Below are 20335 nucleotides of genomic sequence, written 5' to 3'. Positions count from 1 at the left end.
TGCAATGAAGGATACAATTTATATCAAGACAAATGTATTTATTACTTTTTTTTTTTTCGGCATATAGATGGTTGTTACAGTTAAAGTATGTTTTAACTGATAAGTTGTCAATATAATACTCAGGTAAAGGTATCATAGTTGTTTTGCACTTTCAAAATTCTGAGAGAAAAAAGTTCCATTTGTAATTGGTGTGTGAAAATCACGAGTTTAGTAAACAAGTTGTTCTTGTTTTGCATATACATTTTATTGTACAGCCAACAGATTATAATTTCAACAACTTGTATGGTAGATTATACAACATAAATATATATAATAAATACAGACATGCAATTCAAAAAATATTACACTTAGTACGACACAATTTGCTTGAAAATTAAATAAACATTAGCTTCAAAGGGAATGGAGGCAACCCCAGTGCCCAAATACCAAAAAATAAAAATAAAAACAAACAGACAATGATTCAATTGGAATGATGTGATGTGAATAATAACTTTACTTCACCTCTTCATAGCTTATTTCAGGTGTGTTCACGAATCGTTGCAAGCCTTCGTGTTCCTTTAAAGATTGCGTCAGAGTTTTAAAGATAGTAGCTTGCTCGTCTGATTATCTACTGAGTGGAGGAATTAGTGTTCAAATCAATAGCTACATCCAATCTCCATCCGAGCACTGAAGACATGTCTCAGTTTGAAGGAGTGCAGATCATACTGAGCAAGCTTTAAATGTGGCTTTACACAATATTCAGAAAATACCATCTTTAACACAAACCAATTTGCGTACCTTTCCTGAGAACACGGGTTGGATACATGCAAATCTATTATATACATAGATATATTTATTTTAACAAAACATGAACAAACAATCGCTTCCTTCATTTCAGAATGTACCAAGTTTGTAATGCAAAATTAAACAGGAAAAACATGTTCAAGTTGAAGACATCTGCGCCAATACAAGTGGTTATCGGTGACCAGTGCGGATCAATACTGAAAGTGTTTTTTTGATCTGGCTCTCTTTGCGAATCGGTTGGCAGGACAAAACCTTAAACAGAAAAACTTGGGTGGTTTAATGTTGTGTTGAAGACAGTCCATTTGGTGGTGTTTGTCGGGACCGATGCATCCTCTGCTCACAGATGGTCGGTCAAAACGGTCTGTAGTTCCAGAGACTGGAGAACACGGATATCTGGCCACCAGTAAGGAAAATGCGAATTAAAGGACAAATTATGTTGCGGGTAAGATGATACATCCTCGGTTAGTTATCCAACTGGCCGAACCGGAACTAATGGAGACAAAGCGTGTGTTAGAGCCGGCCCCCATCCGAGTCACTCCACCCACGGCTGGAGCGCTACCGGACCCGCTAGCATCGAAGCTCAGAGCTAAGCATGGGAAGTGCTCTGTTGTTGGCTGCAGAGACCAGCACAAATCTTTTAAAAGAAAGAGGAATTAATACCAATTTATACTCTGAAGGGAGGCTCCACCCCACAAAAACAGCCCGTCTTGGAACAGGATGGTTTAGAGGCCAAGAATGTTAGGATGGCTCAAATGCATAATCTGAGTGCTATTTTCAGCAAAAACCTCAGACCTATATTAACTTGCTGAAAAGGAGCATAGAATAGAATTACTTTCTATTTTAGCACTCAATAAAGTACCCCAAACAAAAAAGATAAGTTGAATTTGATTGGATGAAGAATCGGTACCCACTTTGTCCTTGAGCTGCTGGCAGAGCTGCAGGGAGATGGTGAAGAAGACCAGTGTATCGTTCAGCCACGGCACCACGCACTCCACCTTGTGCACATGGCTCACCTCAAAGCGGTTGTTGTTGAGCTCACTTGGGAGGAAAACAAGTTGAGATAATAGGAAGCAAAGAACCCATAAATAATAGGACAAGCCAAGTCTGTGGCACCACAAAGAGAAGTGAGGTTTAAGACTCTACTGTAAATGCAACGAGTCAACTATCACTTACAACATGGCCCCAGGATTGTGCATCACAGAGCTCCCGGATGGCTTGAAATTCTATCGAGGAGAAGAAACATACACACGGGTCAGAAATCAGGCCCACATCACGTGTCTACAGTGCAAAACTATTACCAAATCTCAACAACTGGCTCCAAAGGTCAAGTTGGGGGAATGATTGGTTAATGAATGATACTTCCTTATAGCGATGTGTGTTGAGAATTTTTAACCATAGAAGTGTCAGGAACGTAGGACATTGTAGTAATCGTTATAGCTCAAAATGTCATCACTGCCATCCATAGGATGGCGGCACTTATATTGTATAAATGGTTATGCATCAAAAATAAATCAAGAATGTAGCTGCGTTTAAAACAACCGAGATCTCGTATTCAGGTTTTTAAGACGTACCGCTGAAATAACTGATCTTTTTGGATGCTGGAATGGTTCCCTAAACTGCAAAAGGGTTGATCTGATCTACATGTACAGCCTTGCATTGAGCTAACACAGTTAGCATGCATCTTGCTAATGGACACACAACAATAAAATTAGCATTGACCTTTTCATTTGAATCTGTGTAAGGTAGACAGAAAGCGAATTTCCCCCAAAAACGGACCACCCCTTTAAAACTAAATGTGAAAACATACATTGCAGGACACAAACCATGGATAATACAAAAGTACAACTGGACGCTGACCCGACACCAGACGACTGTCACATTTTATAAATCCAAAGAGCGCACTGTCCCCATGGGGTACTTGCCTTGGTGGTGTTGGGCTGCAGCACGTGGAGCTGGTAGACCGTCAGACACAACTTGCTCAAATTGATGTAGAAATTCACCATGACATCCCCTGGCATTACAGGGGAGAACATTTTCTGGGGATAGCGGGAGTGGGAAAATGAGGGTGAGAGGATCGACGTTAGTCCAAGAACAATTCCAACGAGTTTATTCACGGCCTTACATACAAGGTTATTATTAATCCATTCACTCATAAGAGGTCGAAATCTATTATCATGAAGGGATGCAATTGGAAATTGGTTTTGACTCCACTCAAGTGAGACTGATATCAAATTGAAATGAAAATATACAAATTGAAAAACTATTTACAAAAATTACGCAAGTCTTTGTAGTTTGCGTTTGGTTGACTTTTTACCATCAGACCACTGGTGGCCAGCTCCGGCAGGGTCAGGGTAGCCGGGGTGGTGAGGCGGTTCCGTGCACGCGTCAGTTGCAGCATCACCGCGTCCATTAACTGCAACCAAAACCAGAAAAAAAACAAAAACATAATTTTTTGTATTCATCTATAATGAAATTTTGTGAATTTACTACTAAATTAATTTTCACAAATACACTAAATGTTTAAAGGGGCCTGCATGTAGATTTATTTTCTCCCCATTAATGTGGCATAGCTTGCAGAGCTAGTTCTGTCAGTCAACTTGACGGCGCCACGCGCTTCTGTGGCCTTATGGGCCAGTCTATTAAAGCGGCCAATCCCTCCTGCCCTACCTGCTTTGCTGCCACCAACCTTAAATTATGCTCAATAAAATAAAAAAAAACATTATTTTAAAATAAATGCCTATAAATTCTCTGCCTGCTGGAGAATTCATTTTATTGAACTGATGATGTCAAAATGACTCCAGACACTGAAGGGGAACAGGTGGCTTCTGTGTTTTGATTCTCACCTTGCAAATGAGACCTAGGTGAGATCTTGGGCATCAGACTCATACAGACACAACGGCCAAAACCTGAAGTACAGGATTTTTCTTTAATTATTTTCACATAGGTAGGCTTCATGCCTATTGCAACCATGGGAAAGCTACGTCATATCCTCTGCATTAGTAAGAGATATATACTAGTAGGGATAGTTAAATAAGTAGAGGTGATTGGAGAAATTGTAGAATTATACTTTATTAATCCCTCGGGGGAAAATTAGTTCTCTGCATTTGACCCATCCTATACCTAGAAGCAGTGGACCAACTCCAGCCCTTTTGCCAGTGCCTTGCTTATGGGCAGCAACAGGAGCATTAACGAACCCCTAACGCATAATGTCTCATGATGGTGAGAGGAAACCCACGCAAACACAGGGAGAACATGAAAATTCCAGACAGAAACAGAAAGGACCTAGGATGGCTCAGGATTCGAACAGAGGACCTTCACAGTGTGAAGGTCCATCAGTTCACACAGTGCTAACCACTGAGCCACCAATAGAGATATAGAGACAGGTAGAGATAATGACATTAATAGACAGACAGACTAATACAGACTTGCCAACCTTGGGAAAATATTTTGAGTACCACAATATTGTAACAGGGAGTCTCCGTGGCGTTTGAGTTACTGCAGCTAAATTACTCCATCAATTCACACTGACGCTAATCACACCGTATGCAAGACATTACAGCTAACTATATATACAAATTCACATTAGGTTATATCCCTTGAAATGCATCATCTTGTTAAGTTACCCAACATGTTTACCTACTAGAGATGCACTGATTGCAATTTTCTTGGCCAATTTCGATTAAAAACATTTTTTAATCAGATTTTGGCCAATTGTGATTTTCATTCAATTGTATGTTCATAATAAAACATTGACTATTAAATATATTTTAAATTCTCGTGCGACAATTTTGAGTTTATATGCTTGATGGGAGAAATACAATTTTCTGATCATTTGGTCTCGTTGGGTATATCTGCTGATGTCGATGACAAATACATCATGTGATCTGATCACGCTCACGTGATAAGACAGCTGCACGTACAGACTACACTGCGATTTTCAGTTACCACAATAGTGAGACTGCTGAATTAGACACTGTTTACTATTGATTATTATTCACTGTGGAACAATAATAGAAAATGGAACGGTCACTGAGTTCCAATGAAATAAAATATGGGACCGTCAAGTTTCAGTATCATGTAACCTGGAACTGGATACAACACATAACGAACATGGAAATGTTCAATTGAAACTTAAAATGAAAGTCTTCACTTTTCAGTGCAAATATACCTTTCTATTATACCCCTTTTCCCACTGCACCAAAAACCCGGTAACACCCGCTAACATCCGGCATTTGTCACCAGTGGGAAAGGAAAAACCCAGATTCTCAGTACCGGGTCAAATGACCCGGGTTTTTATCGGCTCCACCTCCGATCGGTCGACCCACTCATTTTGGCCCCTTTACCTGTGCGATGCAACGCATGTTGGAGTTCCGGACACGGGCGCATAAATAGACAGGAATATCCATCTATCATTCCATCATTCCATATCCCATTTAGGATCCAAAAATAAAAATCTGAAGTTTTTCGCACTGTGGGGAGCACAGCAAGACCCCTCACGCTCCCTGCTGGGCTCTGTGTCATTCCAGCATCGCCCCAAGACAGTCCCTGCTCCTGCCGCTGAAGAACCTGTGCGTGCACCGCACCGGCAGCAAGGAGTGTACGTGCTGCCTGTGCTCCATGCTGCCGCTTCCGTAGTGTTGGGTCGTTCACGACGGCTCAAAATACTTGTTTTTTTTTTTCAAGTTTTACATTTTCTGTTGTCGTTTAAGTTGCTTCCTCCTCTACTGTTTTATTCCCAATCACACTGGAACCATGACACACCACTTTTCAGGCGTTTCTCCTGGCAATGGGAAAGGTCCCAATCGCCTGTTTTTAGCAGCTTAGTGTGAAAACGGTATTATATTCATATGGTACTTGCCATTCCAAAATAAATTGCAATCATTGCAAAAAGGAAGAAGAAGAAGAAAAAAAAAAAAAAAAAAAAAAGTAATAAATTACTTCCTCTTCTCACTCTCGTTCACTGGAACTCACCGTGCATTCAACCAACTGAATCAAATGGAACAACTCGTTTTACTGAGTGACTCGTCAAGAAAAAATAAAATAAAAAAATAAAAAGCGTCAAACTTTAACATGAGCAGAGCTCATACGCTAGGAACCAGAGCAGATGCTCCGCTGTAGGAAAGAAACGTAGTCTTCATGATTTAAAATAGTCGATAAAATATTTATCCAATCTTCATTGACCTTGAAGTACCTCAAACAGCCAACATTTTCTTTCTTTCACACTCTTTTTGTGTGTCAACTACGCAATTATGTTACATTTGTATGGGGTTTGAGTATTGGAGCATATTTACGAATACATGAGCAAAGTATAGGACGTCATCATTTGACCAGCAAAGAATCATAAAATACATTTTTTATTTAGTTTTTCACATTATATCACAGGTCCAAACACGACCAACAGAAAAATAAACTTCAATAAATCCTCTACCACCCACCCTCCAGATACCAGACATAAACATATGAACATCAAACTTGGTCAGAAGTTTCTTTCCTTCGAAGAAGGAAGATAAATAGCACAAAATAAAAAAAAAAAGGTTATATTGTTGTGCTGTTAGTGTCCATATTCTCAACAAATGTTAAGAAAGGCTGCCAAATAGTATAACATTTCTGAGTAGGCTCTCTGACAATGTATCTAATCTTCTCCAATTTAAGATGGGACATGACTTTCCTGATCCAATGGCTATATGTCGGTGGATTAAGATCTTTCCATTTAAACAGTATCAGTCTCCTGGCCAGGAGAGTACAAAAGGCCCTCATGCTTACCTCCCTCTCAATGGGAGGGATGTCTACCGGGGCCACACCACAGAGTGCAATAAATGGAGATGGCTCAACTGTTCTTCCCAATGTCCCAGAGAACGTGTCGAAGATGGTTTGCCAGAACATGTGAAGTTTTGGGCATGTCCAGAACATGTCCAGCAGAGCGGCTAGAGCCTGCCTGCAACGATCACATGTGGGGTCTATGTCAGCATTGATCTTAGAAAGTCTGACTTTGGATCAGTGAATGCGGTGTACAATTTTGAATTGGATAACGGCATGCCTGAGACATATGGAAGTGGAGAAGATTCCCTGTATCACTTTGTGCCAAGTTTCATCTGAGATGTCCAAGGGTGCTGAATTGTATGTGTTGAGTCATTCATAGATTTGTGACTGATTTACAGTGAAAAATTAAGTCTAACAGGTTGGGGGGCATGATGGAAAGCAATCGGAGTTCGAGGCTACAAAATTCTAGAGCTGCAAGTACCTATAAAAGTGTAATCTGGGAATGTCGCATTTCTGCACCAGCTGCTTAAAGCAGGCAAAGTTACCGTTGATATATAGATTGAACAGTGAGGTCACACCCCTTCTAGACCAGGTAGCAAAGGCCTCATCCATCACCGATGGGATAAACATATGTTTTTTTGCAATTGCAGCAGCATGCGACAGATCCTTAAGAGAGAAGGACCTTGTTAAATGATTCCATATTTTGATTGCGTGTATAATAACCGGGTTAGAAGTGAAGCTAGAAATAGGCTGTGTGAATGGTAATTTAGAACACAGCAAGGCTGCTCGAGAAATGGACCCAACGGACACCCCCTCCAGCACTGTCCAGTTGGGGATCGTGACAATTTCTCACCCAGTATAGAAGTGCTCTTATGTTGGCTCCCCAATAACTATACAGGAAATTTGGGAGCGCCATCGCTCCCATCGCACAAGGTCTCTATGTATGTCTCTTTTGATGCGGGGTGTTTTTTTGTTCCAAATGAAGGTTAATATCTGGTAATTTACTTTGGAGAAAAATGATTTTGTTAGAAGGACCGGGAGACACTGGAATATGTACAGAAATGTAGGCAATATGTTCATCTTTACTGTTTTAATTCTTCCACCCAGAGAAAGAGGCAGGGGGTCCTATCACTCGATATCCTGCTTCAGACTAGATAATAGGGGCTGATAGTTGGCTGCATATAGATCTTTATAGTTGTGTAACCCATACCCCAAGTTACCTGAATTTCTTAGGGCTGATTTGAACGGGAAATGAGGCATCCGACCAGCACCAAGAGGCACAAGCTCACTTTTCTCAATGGTAACTTTGTAGCCAGATATTTTGCCAAATTCCGTAAGTAAGACCATTCATTTGGGGAGACTCAAAAGGGGTTGCGATATGTACAGTAACATATCGTCCGTGGAAAGCGAAGTTTTATGCCCCGATCCATCACACTGGATTCCCTTGATATCGGCATTTTGCCTCAGAGCTAGAGCAAGTGGTTCCATGGCAACCGCAAATAGAAGTGGAGATAAAGGACACCCCTGTCTTTTGTTGCTTTAGAGCTAAAAAGTAGGTCAAAAGAACTACAGCTTGGCAGCCATCGGGGATAAGACCTTGATCCATGATATGAGATTGCGGCCAAATCCAAACCTCTCCAGTGTGCCGAAACGATAGCCCCACTCCACCCGTTTTTTTTTTCCACATCTAGTGAAAGCACTACCTCTAGCGCACCTGTTGCAGAAGGGCCGTAAAGTATATTTAAAAGACATCTGATGTTATATATTGAGAAAAAAAAAAAAAAAGAAAAAAAAAAAAAAATGAATAGCAGTTCTTAATAAAATCTGTTTGGTCAGGATATATGATGGAGGAGAGAACCCCCTTCAAGTGATGCACCGGGACTTTAGCAAGGATTTTAGCATCTGTATTTATAAGAGAAATTGGACTAAATGAGCCACATTCAAGTGGGTTTTTGTCTTTCGAGGATTAAGAGAGAGATAATCGCCTGGTGCATGGTTGGAGGTAGGGATATAAATGCAAGTGATTCTTCAAAGACTGACGGTAATAAAGGGGAAAGTTGGTCTGAGAATCTTTTGAAGAATTCCATTGGGTAACCGTCCGGAGATTTGCCACTTTGCATAGACCTAATTGCTGATGCTATCTAAGCGGCTGAAAGGTCCTCCTCCAGTTCAGGAGCTGTCCCCAGGTCTATAGAAGGGACATGCAGGATCTTTAAAAAAAAAATATATATATATCTTCCAGCGCGTAGAGGCTTACAGGTGAGTCTGAGGTGTACAATGACTGGTAAAAAGTTTGAAAGCATGAGTTAATTTCTAGGCTGTCCGTGCTTTTTGGGCCTTGATCGTCATTGATCGCAGGAATAATTTGATTGGAAATTCTTCGCCATATCCGATGAGCGAGTAACCATCCAGCCTTTTCCCCATGTTCATAGCAGCCGTAACACGATTCAGAGACGAGGTACTCGGCCTGTCGCGTGGTCAGGAGATCAAACTCTGCCTGCAATGACAAACGCTTTTTCCATCATGTCTGCAGAGAGCAGATGGCTAGATAACCTATCTATATCCAGTCGCTCATCCGCCACCTCTTTAAGGCGTGCAGTGTTTTGTTTTTTTTGTTTGTTTCCCGCCAAATATAAGATATTCGACCGAAGATCTTCGGCCGAAGAAGAAGAAGAGGGGGAAGGAGTGTCCAGAGACAGCAGGGGAGGAAGAAGGGTAGGAGAGTAGAGTTGAGAGTCGGAACTTTGAACATTGGCACTATGAAGGGTAAAGAGAGAGAGCTGGCTGACATGATGGAGAGAAGCAAGGTAGATGTACTATGTGTACAAGAGACCAGTTGGAAGGGGAGCGGGAGGGCAGGAGAAATGGGGTAGGGATAGTCTTGAAGGAAGAATATGTCAAGAGTGTTGAAGGTGACGAGAGTGTCGGACAGAGTGATGAGCATGAAACTGGAAATTGATGGGGTGATAATGAATGTGGTCAGTGCATATGCTCCCCAAGTTGGGTGTGAGATGGAAGAGAGAGAAGAATTCTTTAGTGAGTTGGAACTAGTGGTGGAGAGCGTCCCCAAGGGAGAGAGAGTGGTCATTGGAGCAGATCTCAATGGGCATGTTGTCGAAGGGATCAGAGACATAGCTGACGAGAAGGTGATGGGTAGGATTGTGTCAAGGAGAGGAATGTGGAAGGACAGATGGTGTGGATTTCGCCAAAAGGATGGAATTGGCTGTTGTGAATTTGTATTTCAATTAGAGGGAGGAACACAGGGTGACATACAAGAGTGGAGGAGGATGCACACAGGTGGACTACATCTTATGCAGGAGGTGCAATCTGAAAGAGATTTGTGACTGCAAAGTGGTGGTAGGGGAGTGTGTTGCGAGGCAGCCTCGGATGGTGGTCTGTAGGATGACTCTGGAGGACAAGAAGAGGAAGAGAGTGAAAAACGAGCCAAGATAAAATGGTGGAAGTTGAAAAGGGAGGAGTGTTGCATGCAATTTAGAGAAGAGGTAAGGCAGGCATTAGGTGGGAATGAACGATGTTACCCAATGACTGGGAAACAACTGCAGAAGTGGTGAAGGAGACGGCCAAGAAGGTACTGTGTATCATGCGGGAAGAGGAAGGAAGACAAGGACTCTTGGTGGTGGAACGAGTAAGTACAGGAGAGCATAGAGCAGAAGAGGTTGGCGAAGAAGAAGGGGTGCAGCGCAAGGCGAAGAGAGATGTGACAAAGGCAAAGGAATACGACGAGTTGTATGAGAGGTTGGACAGTAAGGAAGGAGAAAAGGACTTGTACCGATTGGCAAGACGAAGGGACGAAGCTGGGAAGGATGTAAAGCAGGTTAGGGTGATGAAGGATAATGATGGGGATGTGCTGACTAGTGAGGAGAGTGTGTTGAGAAGGTGGAAGGAGTACTTTGAGGAGTTAATGAATGAAGAAAATGAGAGGGAGAGATGACGTGGGGATAGTGGATCAAGAAGTGCAGCAAAATTAGCAAGGATGGGGTGAGAACAGCATTAAATAAGATGAAGAGTGGAAATGCAGTTGGCCCAGATGACATACCTGGGGAAGCATGGTAATGTTTAGGTGAGATGGCAGTGGAGTACCAAACAAGACTGTTTAACACCATTCTGGAAAGGGAGAGGATGCCGGGAGAGTGGAGAAGAAGTGCACTGATACCCATCTTCAAAAATAAGGGAGACGTACAGAGCTGTAGTAACTACAGGGGAATAAAGTTGATAAGCCACAGCACGAAGCTATGGGAAAGTGTAGTGGAGGCTAGGTTAAGAGGAGAGGTGGGGATCAGCAAGCAGCAGTATGGTTTCATGCCAGGAAAGAGTACTACAGATGCAATGTTTGCTTTAACAATGCTGATGGAAAATAACAGGGAAGGCCAGAGACAGTTGCACTGTGTCTTTGTGGATTTAAGAAAGCATGTGATAGGGTGCCGAGAGAGGAAGTGTGGTATTGTATGAGGAAGTCCGGGGTGGCAGAAAAATATGTAAGAGTGGTACAGAATATGTATGAGGGCAGTCAGATATTAGTAAGGTGTGCAGTAGGCGTGACGAAGGCATTCAAAGTGGAGGTAGGTTTTCATCAGGGATGGGCTCGGCCTTTCTTGTTTGCAATGGTGATGGACAGGTAAACCGATTAAATCAGGCAGGAGTCTCTGTGGACGATGATGTTCGCGGATGACATCGTGATCTGTAGCAAGAGTAGGGAGCAGGTTGAGGAGAGCCTGGAGAAGTGGAGGCATGCATTAGAGAGAAGAGGAATGAAAGTCAGCAGGAGAAAGACAGAATACATATGCCTGAATGGGAGGGAGGACGGCGAAAAGCTGAGAATGCAAGGAGTGGAGGTGGAGAAGGCGGATGAGTTTAAGTACTTGGGGTCGACCATCCAAAGCAGCGGAGAGTGTGGGAGAGAGGTGAAGAAGAGAGTACAGGCAGGGTGGAGGAGAGTGTCTAGAGTGAGAGAAGGGTTCCAGAAAGAGTGAAGGGGAAGGTCTACAGGACGGTAGTGAGACCTGCTACAGTATGTTGTACGGTTTAGAGGCGGTGGCTCTGACAAAAAGGCAGGTGGCTGAACTGGAGGTGGCAGAGTTGAGGATGTTGAGATTTTCATTGGACGTGACGAGGATGGACAGGATTAAGAATGAGTACATTAGAGGGACAGCTCAGGTTTGACAGTTTGGTGAAAAAGTGAGAGAGCTGAGATTGAGATGGTTTGGACACAAGTGTAGGAGAGATGAGTTACATTGGGAGAAGGATGCTGAAGATGGAGCTGCCAGGCAAGAGGAAAAGAGGAAGGCTTATGGATGTGGTGAGGGAGGGCATGCAGGCAGTTGGTGTAAAGGAGGAAGATACGCAGAAAAGAAGGTATTGGAGGCAGATGATCCCCTGTGGCGACCCCTAAGGAAAGCAGCCAGAAGAAGATTTGCACAATATGAGATGACCTGGCCCTGTAGATATGCCTTCAGTGTCTCACATATAGTTAAGGAGGATATTCCTGGACTTGATTAATATAAAGGAATAGTCTGATCTCAGATGCGACGAATTGGGTGAAGGCTTCCTCTGACAGGAGCAGAGGGTTTAGTCTCCAAGGGCCGTAACTGGATTGTGTATTAAGAATACACATTTTCATAGTTAAGGGGCTGTGATTAGAAATAACTATGGCTCTAATAATCAAAATTGGTAATGAGAGGAAGGAGTCTTTTCTCCAGGAAAAAATAATCTATTCAGGAGTAGGTCGTATGGGCTGGGGAGAATAAGGAGTTTCCTCTGGAAGAAGGATTACGGAACCGCCACACATCAGCCACGCCATACGATTTTAGAAAAAGCTGAATTGAACGTGTTGATTCAGACAGGGATGTGTTTTGGGTGAGCTTACAGTCCAAGACAGGAGAGACAGTACAGTTTGTGTCACCGCAAGAATAAGGTGGTGTGATGTCATGTTTGGTAAACAAGAGAAAAGATTAGAGAAGAACGTGGGTTTGGAGCATAGATATTGGCCAAGATGACATACACTATTCACAAAAACTTAGGGATATTCCGCTTTTGGGTGAAATTTCAGGATGAATCTAAAATGCACTATAACCTTTACCGATGAACTTAATTTGACCTTCTCTAAACTTTTGAATGCACATGTCCAACTGTTCAATGTTTCAGTACTTTTTGCACAACTTGCTGTTCTCTAACAAGGAGCTGAACGGCAAAATTCACAACAGGTGTTTGATCCATCAATCGACCAATGCATTTCCTGGTTCAATTAGAATTGGTATTTAAACAGTCCTCCTCATCATGCTGTTCACATTTTGACATCAACAGGACCTCGCCGTTGCGAGGCTTCAAACAGGATGTTCTCAGAGGGAAGTGGCCACTGAGCTTAGAGTGTCACAGAGTGTCATCGGCAGCTTGCAACAGAGATACAGAGAGACTGGAAGTGGACGTCCTTTGGCCACATCCCACACTGATGAGTGCTTCATTGTGAACAGTGCCCTGCGGAACCGGATGATGAATGCCACTCAACTCCAGGCACATTTAAGGGAGGTGAGAGACACCCAAGTGTCATGTCAGACCATTCAAAACTGTTTACATCAGCGTGGTCTGCGTGCTAGACGACCTGCAAGGGTACCTGACCACACCACCAGGCACAGACATCATCATCTTGCATGGGTCAGGGAGCCTTTACGCTGGACAAGGGACCAGTGGCCTCATTGCTGTTCTCTGATGAAAGTCGATTCACGATGAGCAGAAATGATGGCCGCCAACGATGTTAGAGACATCAAGGAGAGCGCTATGCATCAGCCACTGTTATCACCAGACGAGCCTTTGGTGGTGGTGGTGTTACAGTGTGGGCAGGTGTGTCTAGTCAATACAGAACTGCCCTACACTTTGTGAATGGTACAGCGACAAGCCCATACTACCTGAATAACATTGATCCAGTCATTGTGCCCCTGCATGAACAACACAGGCCTCATTTCATCTTCATGGACGACAATGCTCCAGCTCATGGAGTTGGCATCATTAGGGAACAGCTGCTGGAGCCTGGGGTACCTCAAATGGAGTGGCCTGCACTTTCTCCAGACCTGAATCCCATAGAAAACCTATGGGATCAGCTGAGTCACCGTGTAGAGGCTCGTAACTCTGTATCCCAGAACCTCAATGACCTGAGGGCCGCCCTTCAAGAAGAGTGGGGGGCCATGCCTCAGCAGACAATAAGTCGACTTGTGAACAGCATGAGACATCGTTATCAAGCTGTAATTGATGCTCAAGGGCAAATGACAAGTTATTGAGACATTGACATTTTTTGTTGTAGTTTACCCACCACTCACTGTAGCGTGAACTTTACATTTTCCATAAATTTCCCGAAAGCCAAATATCCCTAACTTTCGTGAGTAGTGTATAAAGTTGCCCCACCACAATAACATAGCGCCCTGCAGGGTCCGCCTCTACACTTGTCATTGTAAATGGTGTATTTTTATGGTTTTTTTTGAAGGTGTCGTTGGGGGGAGGTGGGGGGGATGCCAGACAAGCTCAGCTTTTGAGTGGAAGTTAAGAGCAATATGTCTGTCCTGCCCACCCCCCTTTCAGTTGAAAATGGTCTGTTGAACGTAGATGGGTCTCGTGGAGAAATGCAATATCTGTCTTAAATTGTTTTAAATGTGTAAGTACCTTTTTGCACTTCACTGGATGGTTAAGTGATTTAATATTCAACTCACAAAGTTGACCGAGCAACTTTCCATCCCACTAGGGGTATTGGTGTCAGTCATGTTAATCATGAAGAGTTGTGTACCCGAGATCTAGAAAAGTCAAAGCGTAACAGCAAGTGAAAAGTAAAGGACATCTGGCAAGTTAAGTCAGATAGATGAGCTTGTCTGGCATCCCCCCACCTCCCCCGAACGACACCTTCAAAAACAAGGTGAACATAGTACCCTTGCAAAACAAATACACACATACAGTATAGTGTTTGTGTTGGAGAACACTAGAGCACACCGCTCAAGCTCCCGCGGACATCTTACATGAAGGTATTTCAGATAGTGCATTATGATATCAGAAACTTCTGCTGCATGATAAAATGATAAAGAAAAAAAACGAAATAAAATAAAACTGGTAGGAAAAAAACAATGATAATGTGGCTATACATACAGTATGTCGCCCCGTCAAAGTTAGCCCTGTAATGCATCAGAGCATTGCAAGCTAATGGCTGTGGGTGAGCAGTGCTGTATATAAAAAATAAAATATTTTTTTATTTTATTATAATTTTTATTTGGTTACTATTCTTTATCTATTTATTTTTAAAGGGCATATAGGGGGCCCTGATACATCACAAAGCAACCTCCCCACCCCTAATGATTATAGACAAATACATTGTTGCCCCCTTGGGGTATAATATAACAGAAGAAATAGTAATACGAACTATACTGCAAAATAAAATAAAACTGGAACCAATAGCTTTAACAGGAACAGGGATAGTGTGCATTGTCTGGTCAAAAGTTGGCCATGGAATGAAGCAGAGCATCACTGGCCTGTAACTGAGGTTGACCTGCCGCCTTTGCCCAGAAATAAAAAATAAATAAAGAGGAGAGGAAGCATTACATGCTACCGAAAACAGTCCTCTGGTCGGGCCAATTTCACCTCCACCTCCTATTAATGCAAACGTAAATTATTTCCCACTTGGGGCCAGATTTAAATTTGGATATGATATTAGCACATAAAGCTAAGTCTCATATTCACACACCAAACTCTGTTGTAGGGATGATATTCTTAACGTAGAGCATCGCTTTGTTTGCGTCAGTGAACTCCTTTTCTTCTCTGTTGTGCGTGATGCGGAGTCGGGCTGGGAACACGATGCCAAACCGGACACCCTGGCGGTTACGGAGCAGCTTCCTAACCTCCATGAACGCAGCCCTTGCCCTGTCAACGCTTGCAGTGTAGTCTGGAAAGATAGCAATTCCCTCCCCACTGACCCGGAGCAGAGCACGAGTGCGCGCAATGCTGAGCACCTCGACAGTCTTGATAGTAGTGGAGTTTAGCTATGATGGCACGTGGTTTCCCATCTGGTCTTATTGGAGCCAGGCTTCTGTGGGAGCGCTCCACAAACACCTCCTTATCCGGACGTAGCGCTTCTCTCAGGAGCTTCGTCTCAGCTATCCCAGTCCCAGTATTCTGATGTTGCATCTCCTCTTTCTTCCCTCCATGCCGTCACATTTGGCTTGAAACTCTGTCATCCCTACTTTCAAGTCAGTCACCGTAGACTGTAACGTTGCCACCTCGTTTGACCATGTCAACAGTCCACCTTCCACCTCTTGGATTGCCTTCTTCATTTGGCTCTGCCGTATTATTTGTTATTACTATTTTTACCGCTTGTAGTTAACTCTTGAGGAAGTCGAAGTCCTCGGAAAGTGCATTTTTCAGTTCTGCTTTTATCACTGCTGAAGTGTCTGCTTTTAGCGAGGGAAGGATCTGTGACTTCAGAACTTCCGCGTCCATCTCCGGGATGTCTAGCGGAGGCGGGGTCCTTTAAGCGGGGGTGCCTGTGGAACCGGATGTCAGGGCGGCGTTGGGCCCAGTACTGGATGGTCCGGTGAATTTATATTTGCGCAGATTTGACACCATCAATCTGCATAAACTATCTTCTAACTTTTAGAAATAGGTTTGGGACAGAATTTACAATGTTTTGTAATGAAAAGCGCTTATTAACTTAAAATAAAACAGAAGTTCAGTGGAGCTCAAACCGAACGTGTCCTATGCCATCGCCAGCTCAACAGCGCCCCCAGAAAATACATTTGATGGCCGATCAAGCTGAAACCTGCCGATCAATCAGTGGTGCATCTCCATTACCAACACTTTATAAGTTAATATTATGGTCACATATGCGATTTGCGACATTTGCGATTACTCCCCCACAGCAATGCAGCATCGGTAGATAATAAAGTACCGCTGCGTATCAGTGGATGTTGAGTGAGTGGGGGGGGGGTGTTACAGAACCACAGGTCGTAGCATCTAGTCCAATCCCAGGGATGTAGTTGAAATACCCAATAAGTGTATGCCATTGTTTGATTTATTGTTTAGATAGATACCTTATTAACCTCAGCACCGGTTTTGAAGTGGTAACTCTCATCTCTGCCACTCAGCAGCTGCAATGCTTGGTTCACGTGATTCCTGGCATCCTGGATCTGAGCAAGAAACGCATAATGGTGGAGAAAGTGAGAGAAAGAGTTAGACAAAGAGAGGGATGGTGGGAGATTACAGTCAAATGATGACTGGAAGACTATTAACGACAGCTTGCAAAAAGCAGCAGTTGTGTTTTCCCCACCTGTAGCCACTAATCTCAGTGGTAGGTGAAAATGTAAAAAAAAAAAAAAGTCAGAAGGTAATATGTGAAAAGGAATTTTAGTTTACATAGTTTCAGTTTATGAGTGTATTATTTATTATTTTGTTCAGAAATATGACTTTTATGGTAACCTACTGTAATTACAACCATATTTTACATACCTGCTGAAGTTTCCACTGTTTATCATCCCTGAACTGAAAATGAAGCACTTGGCTACTTTTGGCAACTTTCAGGTTGATGTCCTGTTGGAAAGAAAAGAGATTGGGATGTGTATTTTAACATTAAGACAGTAGGACGTGGACTACAAGCAATCTGTCAGTGCAGGTCACTCACAGCTTGAGTCAAAGCGTCGCCCTGAAGAGTAAGCACCCCTTTCACTTGGTCCATGCTGGAAGACAAAGAACACAAGCGCATTTTTTTGGTGAAAACATGTGTCAGAGTGACTTCCGACTCCCGTCAAAGGGCCGAATGGAAAATTATGAAAACAATTTTTTTTTAAAGTGTTCAGTTGTTTTTTTTACTTGTTATACTATTCTTAGATTCAACCTTCAGTTGAGTTTTATTAGCTCTATAACAATAACTATAACAAAAAACAAACACAGAAAACCTTTTCCCCCCTGACTGGAAGTATTTCAGTTCAGTTTTAGTTTCAAACAAAGACATGAAAAAAAATTTAATTTTGGTTTTGCCCATTAGTATTTCATTTTAGATGACCTGATGTTAATTTCTGTAGTAGAAAGGTTGTAGTTTAAATGTTATTTTACATGAACCTTTTCATGCGATTCTGAATATCATAAATGTACATGTACAGCTATTGTATATATACAATCATTATGTAACATAATGTACATTGAGATTATCGGTGGCTATCTTACGTTGTGCTGCCAAGTATGAAGTTCTCCTCTTTAGCTTGGCTCTCTAAGCCCGCTGTCGGCATGGAGAAGCGCCTGGACGCCTCCTGTAAATAAAAGGTAAATTATTATAACTGACAGAATAAACTTAAAGGAAAACTTTGGTGGGGTTATTTTTTTTTGTTTTTTTAACCTAGACCTTAATTTTCCAATTTTAACCACTAGAGACATCAGAAAAATGTAGAATTGTGCTTATTAATATGGCCTACTAGTAGTGATGCAAGACTCGCAAAAGATTTGTTCATAGCTCTTCTGACTGTCCTTCATTGTTCAGGAAGTCCCTCGTTCACCGTGCGAGACACCAACTGAATCAAATGTATAAAGAGTCAGAAACTCGAATGGCTTGTTTTACCGAGCGACTCGTCAAGAACCCAATCTAAAAAAAATAATAATCCAACATTTCGTCACTACATATCCTCCAAGATCCTCCACTTTCAGTGTGAAACTTGTTCTGATGAACACAAAGCTGATATTCTGTCTGGAACTGATAAATGGGATACATTAGTATAGCCTAACAATTTCAATTTTGCAAACCAAAATGGATAATTTATTTGTGGGTAATTTGACCTTTCTTCATGGCCACAGGACAGTGGTTAATTTTGCAACCCAAAATGCATCATTTATTTTTGGGAAATTTGACCTTTTTTCATGGCCGCCGTACAGCGGTTGAAAACCATGCCCTCAAGAATGCTCCCCCCGCTCACTTCTTCACCTGATTTGTTGAGCAACAGCTGAAAATCCGTGTTGTGTTGACGAACAAAACATGGATACAAATAAATGTACATACATATTATACCTTAAGGATATCCTGGAGCTGCTTTAGAACGGAGTGCACCTCTTCCTTTAGCAGCCAGTTGAACTCTTCCTCCTGCAAAGGACAGAGCAACAAGCGGTAACAGTAGTAGCAGGAGAATCATTATTAGCATTGCTGTTGGTGTGTGTGTGTGTATATATACATATCATTACTATGCACTCTTTACTATACACTTATGTAATAGAGCATACTATAGTTACTTTAGCTTACCCACTACCTGCCCATACGTTACTCGGTAAATAAGTGCGACTCCCATTTGACTTCTGTTCAGAGATATAACGTACACTTCATTTTTATTTATTTTTAAGTGGCCCCCATTTAGCAACGGGTGCCAATCAACTGGGTCTGCTAACCCGCTAGCAATGTAGCTAAACAGCAAGGCATCTTTACCAGCACGGCTCTCTCCACCTGGCTCGCAGCTGACATCTTGGGAAGTTCGGACAGAGACCGCTGCGGATTTAACATTTTGACTCCACTGGTTGAGAGGCGTCCGCGGTAGCAGCAGCAGCACAGCAGCGGCACAGCAGCACAGCAGCGGTGGGTTCGCGTTCTCGACCGTCTACCGGTAACACTTTGACTCAGTCCCGGTGGCTCCTCCCACTGAACCTCGGTGCTGCGTTCCGGTGGAGGTCGCGCGGTGGTATCTTCCCGTCTCTTCCCAGCTGGGCGGCGGTTCGAGACTCCGAACCCATGTGTTATATTGGAATATGCCATGTACGACGCATGTCCGACATCAGAGTGACGGGCGTTTTTAAAAGCTCCACGTCTTTTGAAAGATAGCATGCAGAACAACCCATGGGGACTTTGTTCGCGGTTGTGCGCGCCGTCATCCTGCGACCTGACAAAATCCCGACTTAAGTGGCCGTTCCTTTTAGCCCTTTTTCCAAGTAGGAGGTAAGATATTCCCGACCTTGACAGGAAATGAACGCAGCATCCCGCTGATCCTCGCAGACGCTTCCCGAGGGGGCGTTCCTGGCCGGAAGGAGGCTACAAACGTCATCAGCCGCCGTCAAGAGAAGGGAAGCGCTCCTCGCCTTTCGGGCGCGCTGACAATAGGTACAACAAACATACATCGCCCTCTTGACATGGGTGTTATTGTAATAACAAAACAACAACAACAACAACAGAGTAGTAAGAAGTATTAAGTCAACGTCAGCGGTCAAATCATTTGCTAGCGCTTTAAATCTCGGTGTGACAAACGGGTGATAAATATAAGTAACAACATTCATAATGTCATGCAGCTCATAAAAAAAGAATCAATGACAGCGTTCACAATCGCAAACTGAATACCATTTGTGTGGAATGCGTAGGCTTTTTAAGATTGAATTATGTGGCGTTACAACCAAGCGGCAACCACTACAGCCGGGTGTTGGAAGCCAAGGCGGAAGAGCTTTAACCTGCAGTTCAGCTAATGGCTACATTTCGCTCCAGAGAGCCTGACTAAATCAATAGATAACCTATCACTAGGGAATACAGTCCATCTTTTATTTATTCGATAAAATTGAGGGTCTCAATATAAGTTTCCTTCTATAAGCCCAGCCAAGATGGCAGCGAGTATAAAACCAAACTCGAGGCTTCAACTTGTCTCTTTGGGAAACCAATTTCTTAAAACAGCCTAAAGTGAAAATGTTCTTAATTAAATGCTCTTTTTCACCCCACATATTGGACAGTATAATACAATATAATATTTGCCAATATACGATTACTACTTTATTGTGAAATCAAAGAATAAATGCG

General features: G+C 42.7%; 1 protein-coding gene across 1 annotated transcript; it reads right to left on the bottom strand.

The window, feature by feature from the left end:
- Positions 1–229: 229 nt before the first annotated feature.
- Positions 230–19063, bottom strand: rogdi (rogdi atypical leucine zipper; the record flags this gene model as incomplete). Its single annotated transcript, XM_080009718.1, has 11 exons — positions 230–1176; positions 1695–1821; positions 1957–2006; positions 2706–2819; positions 3098–3196; positions 16620–16715; positions 17035–17115; positions 17207–17261; positions 17749–17831; positions 18581–18652; positions 18989–19063. 11 exons carry the CDS (start codon positions 19061–19063, stop codon positions 1135–1137), a joined length of 894 nt encoding a protein of 297 aa, XP_079865844.1. The 3' UTR covers positions 230–1134.
- Positions 19064–20335: the final 1272 nt, after the last annotated feature.

Source organism: Zeus faber (genome assembly GCF_960531495.2).
Source record: "Zeus faber genome assembly, chromosome: 11".
Lineage (NCBI taxonomy): Eukaryota > Metazoa > Chordata > Actinopteri > Zeiformes > Zeidae > Zeus > Zeus faber.
The sequence above is the reverse complement of the archived record's forward strand: the minus strand, read 5'-3'. Positions and strand labels throughout refer to the sequence as shown.